This window comes from Chinchilla lanigera, unplaced genomic scaffold (genome assembly GCF_000276665.1).
Source record: "Chinchilla lanigera isolate Chin_1 unplaced genomic scaffold, ChiLan1.0 scaffold00015, whole genome shotgun sequence".
Taxonomy (NCBI): Eukaryota; Metazoa; Chordata; class Mammalia; order Rodentia; family Chinchillidae; genus Chinchilla; species Chinchilla lanigera.
Window position 1 is genome coordinate 11,194,780 of NW_004955416.1, and position 11,906 is coordinate 11,206,685.

Genomic DNA, 11,906 nt, shown 5'->3' on the forward strand with positions numbered 1-11,906 from the left:
AATGTTTCCTGCTTTAAAGGATGTTTGTGGTTATACTGGATTTCCTTGAATAATCTCTGGTAACCTCATCTCACGGTTCTTAACCTTATTACACCTACAGTATCCCCTTTGCTATGACAAGTAATGCATTCACAGCTTCTGGGGATGAGGATACAGACATGTTTGGATGAGGCAGTGTTTTACCACCAAGGTATAGTTTGTTTCCTTTCCCCACTGGAAACTATTCACCTGCTTTGTCACTGTATATTAGTTTGTCTTTTCAAGAGTTCTGTATAGGGGCCAGGGATATAGCTCATTAGCACAGTGCCTGCCTGGCAAATGTGAGGTTGTGAGTTCAATTCCTGGTACCAAAAAAAAAAAAAAAAGAAACCCAAAACAAAGCACAAGAGCTCTATATAAATAGAATCAGGTATTATCTGTTCTTTGTTTAGCTTCTTTTATCCAGAATCATTATTTCATCCATGTAATGTAACTGGTTCTTCCCTTGTTTGTTGCTGATAGTATTCCTTGCATAGATCTACTCCACAATATGTTTATGCATTCACCTGCTGGGGAAAGTTTCAACTGTTTCTAGTTTACAGCTTCTACAGACGGTGCTGCTGTGAACATTAACACTGATGGCATTTTATAGATTGCTTACATTTTCTCTTGAGCATATACCTTGGGTACAGGGTTTGGATCTCATGGCCCTTGTATGTTTAACTTTAAAACAAAAATACTGTCAGACCGTTTCCAGAGTGTTTATACCATTTTGCAGATCTACCAGGATTGTATAAGAATTCTAATTCCAGAGCCTTGCATGTGCTAGGCAAATGTTCTATCAATGAACTACATCCCCAGGCCACTATTTTGAAGAAAAAAAATTTTTAGGATTGGGTGTGCTGGTGCATGCTTGTAATCCAAGCTACTGGGGAGGCTGAATCAAGAGGATAACAAGTTTGAGATCAGCCTGGGCAGCTTAATGAGAACTTCTCTCAAAAAAAAAAAAAAAAAAGAAAAAAAGAAAAAAAGAAAAAAAAGGTGAATCACATAGGAAAACACAAACAAAAAAGTCATCTGGTTGCTGCCATGGGGCCAAGCTGAGCTAATCAGATCAAAGGTAGTGGGTACTCCGCCAGTTGAGTGTATGGTTGCTTTGCAGGCTGCTGGACTGGGTGTTGAATGATTTATATCAAGAGATTTTACACCAGCTATTCCCTGAAAAGCATAGATGCTATAGATCCTGCGTTAATGACTCCTACATGTGTTTTTGTTACCCAAAAGAGAGGAATTTAGGGTGATCTTAAATACAAGTTTGATTTCTGTTGCTATTTCTGTATTAAAAGCTAGATTTTTATATGCCTTCCCAAGTGAATTTCTTTACAGGATGAATCATGTATTAGTATGTCAGTTCTATCTTTTAGAACTAATGGGTTATTGATAGGGTATCATCCTTATAGACCTTTGCTCCAGTGTGTGAAGGATACAAGCCAGGAAGACTTGCCTCTTCTTGCATGAATGACAGTGAGTAATACTTATGGAACAGATCTTTGCGTATTGTTCCTCCTTTTATGGGAGTTTTGATTGCGTATGTGGCCTGTGCGGTATAGCAGAAAGATGCCAGCGTAGTTTGTTGAGCTTTCTGTGGAAATGGAGAAGATTTGGGAAATAACCAGTGTTATTTTAAAACTCTGCAAGGGCGGGAGGTTCAGTTGTCGCCCGTTGGCCACGCGGCGCTGCGCTCGGCAGCCGCCATTGCAGTTTATTTTCAGTTGCTTTTTAAAGAAGAAAAGCTCAGGGTGCAAATTGTTATTTCTAGTGCAGGGGCTGAAGGCCTGGCAGAATGGGTGCTTATGGAGCTACAGGGGGAGATCGAGGCTCGCTACAGCACTGGATTAGCTGGAAACCTCCTGGGAGACCTACATTACCCCACGGAGGGAATTCCTGTGCTGATCGTGGGGCAACATATCCTACAGGGGGAAATCATCCACCTGGAGAAATCTTTTGTGGTTCTTGTCAAACACACTCCTAGGGAACAGGACTGTGATGAGCTTGGCCACCAGACTGGCACCACCCGGTACCTCGTGACAGCACTCATCAAACACAAGATCCTTTTCAAAACCCGCCCCAAGCCCATTATCACCAACGTCCCCAAGAAAGTGTGAAAGAACCCCAGATTTTCCCTAGAAAGCGGCCAACTCCTTGGACTCATGCACCACTGCCACCTCGAGGACAGCTTGACAGTTCCCTGGGACCACAGGGGGTCCTGTTCTGAACACAGGCCACCCACTGTGCATGAACTCGGATCCCTTCCGTATGGCAGCCAGTTCTGCTGGTGGAAATCTGGCACCATTTCCAGGGGACTCATCTTTTCCATCTTCATCAGGCTCACTGGCTTCAAATCCAGCACCTTTCCCTGCTGGTCCTCATGGCCCAAGCATGGCTTCTTTTCCAAGAGGGATAAATCCTACTGGCAAAGGCACAGCTTTCCCACTGCCAGGCGGTCTATTAGGTCCAGGACCAGGACCAGCTCTAAACCCTAGAACAGGAGCTCTTCCAGGCCCAGGTCCTATGTCTAACCCCAGGTTAGGAGGTCTCCTAGGCCCAGCCCTATGTACAATCCAAGGACAGGTGGTCTCCTGGGAGCAAGTCCTGACCCCAGAAGTGGTACTCCCATGGGACCCAGATCTGAGATCAGGTGTCTTGTTGTCTTCTGGGAATGGTCCTCCCAATCCTAGGCCAGGTGGTCTAGGCCCTGGACCAAATCCCAATCTGAGATCAGGCTTTTTAGGTACAAACACTGCCCCTAGGTCAAGTATGTTTCCAGGCACAGGCCTTGGGTCCAACCCACGAGCAAGTGGTGTGGGACCAGGTCTTGGGCCCAACCCAAGAGCAGGAGGCCTGGGTCCAGGCCCAAATCTGGACACCAGAGCAGGTGGCCTCTTGGGCACAGGATCTGGCCTTAACTTAAGAATGGCTAGACCCCAAGGCCTAGATCTTGCCCCAATTCTAAGAGCAGCAGGTGTTTTAGGAGCAGATTCTGCTTCTTTTTCACAGACTTCTGGAAACATGGGCACAAGCCCATCATCCATAGCAAGAGTACCTGGCCCCATAGGGCCAAACACAGGTCCTAGCTCTCAAGGAATTGGCCTTCCAGGGCCAAATCCATCTTCCATGTCAAGGGCTCCTGGCCCCATAGGCCCTAATTCAGCTCATTTTTCAAGGCCTGGTGGCCCCATGGGTGTAAATGCCAATCCCTTTCCCCGGGGGACAAGTTCAGGGTGCCTGAACCCAGCTGCCTTCTCTCAGTCTTTGTGCACATTGGCTTCAAACCCAGGTATCTTCCAAAGGTCTGCTGACCTCCAGGGCTCAAGTCCAGCAATTTTCCCACAAGCCTCTGGGCCACTAGGCCCCAACCCAGCTAATTTCCCAAGGGCCACTGGCCTGCAGCTGCCTTCCCAAGATGTACTGGTCCTTTAGGCCCAGGTCAAGTTGCTTTCCCCAGGTCAGCTGGTAGGCATCTGGGCTCTTCTCCAGCAGGCCCAACGGGTATCAGTCCAGCTCCTTTTGCAAGGCCCACTGGGACCCTGGGTCTAAACCCAGCTTCTTTTCCAAGGATGAATGGCCCTGTAGGCAAGAGTGTGGTCCTGTTTCCTAGGGTGGGGAGCCTCCCTGGCGCAAACCCAGCTGCTTTCCCCAGACCAGGAGCTCCAGTGACTGCAATGTACCCAAATGGAATGTTACCCCCGTAAACAACATTTTCTCTCCAGGACTACTTGTTTTCCAGGCACTGTGGTTCTAGGTGGGACTGTCTCTAGGTAAAAAGGTAGATACAGAGCTACACATAGCTGAGGCTCAAGTTCAAAAGGCCTATCTTTTTTCCTCTGCTTTTTTTCTTGACTGAAGGTGAAATGTTGTTTGTGGGACACAGACTAAAAAATTGGGAATGATAACTGGCCTCAAGAGAAAGGAACTTGGGCCTTCCAGAAGCCTGCTGTGCTTTTGTTCCACAGCTTTCTGCCCCTTGTTTATTAGTTCTTGTGGACTTTTCCTCAGGGATACTTTGGCCTGGCCTAGTTTGTGCGTAACCCCCTGCTCCCCACTGGAGAATCAAGCTCATTGCTCTACACAAGCACTGGCGAATGGACCATGCTACAATAGCTCTGAACTGGGCAGCTTGGACCTGGTCACCTACTGCCAGACCTTTCCCTGGGGGCTTGAACACAGAATAGGGAGGTGGACAACCACTTCACCAGCCCACCAAATAAATTTCTGCTTGACTGACTAGGCCTGCAGCTCCTTTCTCCTGGACTTTGAGGTGACCATGTGTAAGGCTCCTCTGTTCATCTGAGTCCCTCTCCACTGGTACTCCCAATCAAAGAACCTCAAACTTCAAACTGATGTGGACGGGAACTAGGGTGGGGGTGGGAGAGAAGGGGAGAAATCACCGTGCTTCGTTCAGCCTGATGTGAAGGATGGTTGGTGTTTTTCCTGCACTGTAGCTTTTCTTCCTGTTTCTTTAATAAATGGGATGAGAGGGCAAAATAAATAAATAAAATAAATAAATAAATAAAATAAAATAAAATAATAAAACTATGTGAGTAGGGGTAGAATTTCAATGGGAGAAGAGATGACAGCTAGTCTTAGTAAGATGCTAATACCAAAAACCACTTCCACATGGTAAAGGAGAAGAGGATCCCAGTGGAAGTCAGAACTCTAGCTACAGCCAAGATCAAAACATTGTGAAGAACACCATAGTGGACTTCTTAGAAATAAATCCCTGGACAGATTTTAGTAATGTCTTCAGTGAAATACAAAAATGAATAGCTTGATTCCATCAGGCAGATTGAGAAGTGATTTTATTTTTCCAAAATAAGTTTTCCTTTACCTAACTTGACTGTAGCAGGTAACTGATAAAAATCTTTTGATTATAGAAGTTTAGAAAGGTTCTGAGGGGACTGACGTATAGGCACAATACGTAGGCATTTCAAATTTAATAGCTTTTGATCAATATATTACTTCTTAATTTGGATAATAGAAAGTGTAGCTTTTTATTAATCCAGGAAACATGAGATATAATTTGTTTAAAATTCTCTTTAGTCACTGAGTGTTATGGCTTGAATCTAGATGTCCCCCTTGGTCTCATGAAGTTGTAGGCGGTGCTTTTCAGAGGTGGCTGGATCTAGAGTGTGTGGTGCTGGGGTTAAGGGCCTGTGATTATTAAGTTAATCCACTGATTGATTTGGCACAGTTCTGAGTGCGGCTAATGGAAAGGCCCACCGTGAATGTGAGTGCTACCTGCCCTGAGGGTGTGTAGCCTGGATAGACAATAAGGGACAGAAAGAGGACTGCTATGGTTGCTTGCTGCTTTTTTTTTTTTTTTTCTTTCTTTCTTTTTTGTTTTTTTTTTTTGAGACAAGGTCTCACTATGTAGTTCAGGCTGGCCTTGAGATCACTTTGTAGCCCAGGCTGGTCTCGAACTCGGAGCGATCCTCCTGCCTCGGCATGGCGAATGCTGGGATTACAGGCATGCTCCACCACACCCGGCTGCTTGCTGCTTTTGCTGCCTTATGGCTGGCTTGAACTGTTTCTCCTCTGCGACTCCCCTCTGCCATGCCACCCTCCCTTGGAGCCAGCTGATTATGGACTAAAACCTCTACAAACTATTTTGGGAGCCAAAATAAATTTTTCCTCCTTTAGCTTTGGGTGGTGGGTATCTTGTCTCAGCAACAAGAAAAGCAGCAAAGGGCAGGGGATACAGCTCAGCAGCACAGCGCCTGCCTGGCAAGCGCAAGGTCATGAGTTTGAGTTCCAGTACCAAAAAAAAAGAAAGAAAGAAAAGTAACAAAGACACTGAGGGACCAAGAAAGGACATAAAAAGTTAATATTTGAGGTCCTCCCCTCTGTAACTGTAAGTTAAACTTTAAAACTATGTAAGGAATCAAATCTTACAAAATCTTAGAAAATTTGGGAAATGATGTTTATAGTTTCAGAGAAATTAATCAACTACCTATTGATTATAAAATATACTTTATTCAGTAGTTTTGGTATCTTCTTTCGGTATCTTGTTGTGGAAGATACTAGCCCAGGCTAGCAGAAGAGTATAATATATATAGCACATTTTGACATTTTAAAAATTATATGAATTCCATAACCATTTCAAAGTGTAGGGCGAATTTTAAAAAGCAGTCCTAGATGAAATTATTTGTAATTGACAGTGAAACAAGCATTTTGAAAAGTTCAATAAAACACCATAATAAGGTTAAAATTTAGGCTGGGCATAGTGGCACACATGTGTAATCCCAGCACTCAGGAGGCTGAAGCAGGAAGATTATATTGAGTTCGAGGCCAGCACAGACTATTACATAGAGTTCAAGGCAAGCCTGAATGACACAGGGAAACCCTATCTCAAAAAACCCAAAAGTGAATGTATGAACAAATAAATAAATTTATTTATTTAAAATTTGTTAAAATTTTAATGTTAAATTTTAACTTGCTGTGAAAAATTTGTTCCTTTTCTTGTAAAATATACACACTTCAGTTTAATTTTGTTCGTGTATATACACAAATTTATTGCAGGAACACAATCAGGTTTCAGGGCAGTTTGATGCTGCCTAGGCTTAATTTGTGAGAGCGTAGGACTTCAGGCTAAATGTTATGTCAGTGAGACTATGCTGTCTGTAAACTTTAATAAATTTTTTTTAAGGAGGGTAACAATGGTTACTATATTATGTATAGTTATCTTTAAATTAGTTACTCAGAGTACAAGATACTGGCATTTAATTATCCAAACAATATTAGCACAAACCTTTCTTTCAATGAACTAAGAGAAATTAGTAGTATATCTTATCATATATATATTTATCTATAGATATATAGATACACATACACACATTTTTTTTTTTGCTTTTCCCTTTTTCCATTCCCCTATCCAAGTTTCTCTTTCCTTTTGAAGTTTCTTCCCACTTTAAAATATCTATTGTACAATTTGAATCATATTTACTCTTTCAGCTTTTCAGTAGGGAAACAATACAATGTTTACACACGTGGTCTGGTTTATTTCACTTGTAAGTATGGTCTTGAGCTGCATCCATTTACCTACAAAAGTCTCCAGCTTTTCATTCTTTATGGCTGAGTGAAAACTGTATAAAAAGACTACATCTTTCTACTCCATTGCATAAAAAGATTGCTCTTTTTTTTGTTTGGTCTTTTTGAGACAGGATCTCATTATGTAATTCACGCTGCTCGTGAACTCACTTTGTGGCCCAGACTGACCTCGAACTCCCGACGATCCTCTTGCCTCACCCTCTCCAGTGCTAGGATTATAGGCTTGTGCTACCATGCCCCGCTCAACTACATCTTTTTCTTTTTTATCCATTCCTCTGTTGATGGGCATTTGGGTTGTTTCCAAGATCTAGCTGTTACAAATTGTGCTGCTATAAACATGGGTGGCACATATATTCCTGTGGTATGATGTTTTTAATTCTTCTGGGAAGATACCCAGAAGGGGAATAGCTGGGTCAAATGGGACCTCCAATCCTAGTTTTTTGAGGAATACTCCACAGATTTCCACAGTGGTTGCACCAGTCTACACTTTCACCAACACTGGAGAAGGATTCCTTTTTCACCACAGCCCTTCTAGCACTTGTTATTGATTTCTTGATGATAGCCATTCTTTCTAGGGAGAGATGGAATCTCAATGTTGTTTTAAATTGCATCTCTCGAATGATCAGTGATGTTGAACATTCATATATTTATTTGCTGTTTATATTTGTTTATCTGAGAAGTGTATATTCATTTCAGATGCCCATTTTTGGACTGGGTCTTTAAATTTGGGAGGCCTGTTGTTTTTTTCTTTCTTTTCTTTTCTTTCTTTCTTTCTTTCTTTTTTTTTTTTTTTTTTGAGTTCTTTGTATGTTCTCAAGAGAAATCCTTTTGTCTAAGGAACAGCTGGCAAACATTTTTTCCCACATCGTGGGTTGTCTCTTCACTCTGTTGGTGGTTTCTCTTGCTGTGCAAGAGCTTTTTAATAAGATGAGATCCCAGTTGTTGATTCTTTGTGATAGTTGCTCCTCCCTGCATCATTTTGTAGATTTTGCTCTCCATGTGAAGCTGAGGGTGTTTGGTCTTGACACATTCAAGCTTGATGGCAGCTTCTCCTCCTGCAGCAAGGTGCCTGCCGAGATAGCTGTCTCCGAAGGAGCCGCTCCCGATCTTGCAGCCCAGCCAGTATCTGTTCCGGACCTTCAGCTCCGTGGCAGCGCGCCGCTTGCTGCTGCACGCCCGGCCGCTTCCTGGGTCTGCGCTCCGGGAAGCTGCGCTGCTTCAGCAGCGACTGCGGTCCGGTCCGGCTCCGCCCCCCTCACAGCCCCGCTTTCATCATCGCTTTCAGGCCGCCCCGCCACTCCCAGCGCCTCCATAAGGGACGGAAGGGACAGTCCGAGAGTCGCCGCCGCTGTTCCGGCACCTGCCCAGCTCGCTTGTCCTCTCCACGCTGCGGATGGACTCGGATCTTCCTGGCCTAAATCCCCCTTCTGCTGTCTTAAGGAGCTGCCACCATCGCGCTGAAATTTAATAAATTAATCATTAACTTGAAGTCACAGGATATTAATGCACAAGTTAAGGGTTAAAAATTTTATAGCTCAGCTGTGAGCAATGAATTATTAAATATTGACTTCCTAGTATAAACCTATAAAAATAAAAGTAAAATTTTCAGTTTAAAAAAGCCATCTCTGAGAGATACTATTAAATTGTCATTTTCATAGATTTCCAAAGTTTGCCCCCTAGTAAAAGAGTTTTCTTTTTTTCTTTTTGAGACAGGGTCTTGCTGTGCAATTCAGGCAGGCCTTCAACTCACTTTGTAGCCCTCCAACTTGCAGCAATCCTCCTGCCTCAGCCTCCCAAGTGCTGACATTACAGGCATGCGCCACCACGACTAGTACTCTTGTTTTTTAAAAAAGTTTTATTCTCTTTTTCAGCCTGACTATTCAAGTCATATAATAAATGGCAATCTAAGAAAAATCCAGGAAAGTATTCTAGTATTCTAGTATAATTCCCCACATTCAGAAAACTGAAAACAAAAACAAAACAAGAACTTCGTTGTCACTGTTTTTATTCTGCATTTTCACCCCAGTACTAGGAATTGAACACAGCCTCAGTCCATACTAGGCAAGTGCTCCCCTACTGAGCTACAGCCCTAGCCCTTTCATTGTTTTGCTTGGTTTTGGAAATGGGGTATCACTATGTTGACCAGTTGGCCTTGAACTCCTGGGTTCAAGTGAATCTACTGCCTCAGCCTTATGATTAGCTGGGATTAGAGATACGTATCACTGGCCTTTTCTCTGTATACGTTTTTTTTTTTAATTGCTTTTTAAATTGATTTTTCTAAGAGAATGGTGCTCAATCTATATTTAATGATTTTAAATTTAGTATTTTTCTGTGATATAAATAAGGAGCTGGAGGCCCAACATAGCCCTGTCCCTTCCTATACTCCTAAAGCACTTTCTAGTATAATTCAACACCAATATTTTCTGGTACAATTTAACACTAGTGCTTCAGGTCTGAAACAATTTAAATGAGTTTCTGAGGGGGAGGATGGCAGAAGTGTCTTAACACATAGCTTTATGCATAACAATTATTCTTATATTTCGGAGTTATAGAAAGGGCTCATAGAAAAACAAGTTAAATAACAACGATTTTAGTATTTTTACACGTTTTTGAACGCTATGTACTGGGAACCGTAAGATGACCTCTGTGCGTTTTCTTATTTCATTAGGTCTGTGTTGAGTATTCCACTTTGTCTAGCGTAGACCTGACCTCCACAATAGGGACCGTTAAAAGTTTAAAAAACATGTAAAAGAAACCCGATTTTTTTCTAATATCCTCCTGGGGAAGCTCAACACAAATCCCTTCAGCTGAAGCCGCGGTGCTTTCCAAGATCCTCTAGGTCCCTACCATCACTTCCTCTTCTCTCTGCCTCACTCAATAATGACCCCTGGACCCGGCCACTCTGTAAGGGCTGCACCTGTTTTATGGCGTTGAGAGTGTAGGTTTTCATAGTGAATCTGCCTGTCAGTGTCATGCTCTTCCAGTGAGGTGTTTAACTTACTCGGTGGGCCCAAAGCGGAAGCGATCCAAACTCTCGCCGAAACTGTGAAGCTCTTTGCTTTTCAAGTGGACAAAGCAGAAATGCCATGGGAATCCCACTCGTACAATCAGTGGGGGTAATTCTCCCCCCTGGAGTTTATTCCTGGAATCACTTATATTCAGTTCACCTGGTACCTGCTGTGGACCAGGCAGTTCTAGCTGGTACTGTCAATGGAAAGATGTCCCCTCGGGGCCTGGCGTTCTGTATCTCTAAAGCAGTTACTCCTTTCACTATTGGGGCCTCCCCACCCCCATCAACAGAACAAAGAAAGTTACTTAAACAATAGCGATGACAATAATGTAAAGGCTTTTGCCTACAGGGATTTAAGAGGCATGGAAGGTCCTCCCTGGCTCTGGACATTCTGTGGGGATAGCGCAATAGGTCATCTCTGCCCCGAGGACGACCCGGTACAGACAGGGGCGCACCCAGTCCAGTCCGTGCAGTCGTACACATCACGATCCTTTATAGGAAAATGAAACTGAAAACCAGAAAGTCCCCTCTCTAACTTCGCTCAGCGCGGCGGGCCGGGAGACTGGTGACGCCCTCGGCGGGCCGGCTCCTGATTGGCCGGGGCGCACGGAGTATATAAGCGGGTAGCGGGCGGGCGGGCAGGTCATTGCCTCGGGATCCAGCGCGATGTCTCCGAGCTCCGCTCTGGCTGTCGTGGCCGTGCTGGCCCTGACGGCCGTGGACGCCATCCATCGTGAGTGTTCCCCTCCACCACCCATTCCCCGGCAGCTCTGCCTCTACTGTCCTGCTCTGATGGGGTCGCTCGGTGCTGCTCGGTGTGTCGAGCTCCGTGGAGCGCACCGGGGAGCGGGCCCAGGACGCACTCTTCTTGCCCCCTGCGGGGGAACCGGGGCTCGAGTTCTGCGCGGATCGGGAGGTGCGGGGCGGCCCGGGGTGTGCGGGGGCCTCATGGACTGTATGCCACTTACTTTGCAAAATGTGCCTCGGTGGTCAATCCTAGGACCACCCGAGTCTCAGCAGTGAGGAAATCGAGGTGCCGAGACGTAAGGTAATCTAATAACACGGGATAAAGGACAATTGGCATTGAAGTTAAGCTCCACTAGTGCCTCTTTTCAGAAGCCTTGCTGCGTTTCCTGTGTGAACCTGGGTGAGGCCAGGGGGCCCTTGTTTTTTCTTCACACAGGGCTTCCTTTTTCTTTGGCCCCTTGCCCGGATAGTTCCAAGATATGTGCAGTTGCTGCTTTCGGTTTTGTAAAAGGCTGTAAAACATAAAGGTCGTTTCAGGTGGTTACCAAAACTGCCGAGGACATCTAAGATTTTTGAGCTCCACTTCCCTTCTCTTCCCTTCCTTCTTTTCTTCTCTTTCCTTTCCTCCTTTTTTTCCTTCTCTTTTTGTTTTTCTGTACTGCGGTTTTAACCTCAATGTGCTCTAACCCTGACCTACCCCCAGCCCTTTTTAGTTTTACTTTTTTATTTTGAGATGGGGGAGGGCCTTCCTAAGTTGTCCAGGGTGGTCTCACACTTGAGAACCTCCTGCCTCAGCCTCCGGAGTAGCTGGGATTATAGGCTTGAGCAGACTAACCTGGCTTTATGCACTTTTTAAATACCTGACAATATATTGGGCCCTCTCATCATTTTCCTTCACAAAACCCCCGAGGGACAGTGCTTTGATCACGTGAAAACGGTATTTATTTGAACACAGTCTATTTATAAAATAAAGAATAATGTATATATCATCATCATTATTGATATTTGTTGTTGATTATGGATGTGATTTTTGTTTTAATTTTTTTTTTTTTTTTTTTTTTTT

The 11,906-nt window shown here is 44.2% G+C and overlaps 1 protein-coding gene and 1 pseudogene across 1 annotated transcript in view; both read left to right on the forward strand.

Moving 5' to 3' along the window:
- Nucleotides 1–1,161: 1,161 nt before the first annotated feature.
- On the forward strand, nucleotides 1,162–2,189 carry LOC102009717 (annotated as a pseudogene).
- An 8,534-nt stretch (nucleotides 2,190–10,723) lies between these two features.
- Nucleotides 10,724–11,906, forward strand: part of B2m (beta-2-microglobulin) — a 5,823-nt gene continuing 4,640 nt past the window's right edge. Inside the window, exon 1 of the mRNA XM_005381424.2 lies at nucleotides 10,724–10,829. Coding sequence (XP_005381481.1) covers nucleotides 10,763–10,829 — 67 coding nt within the window. The 5' untranslated portion in view covers nucleotides 10,724–10,762. The remainder of the gene's footprint in view (nucleotides 10,830–11,906) is intronic.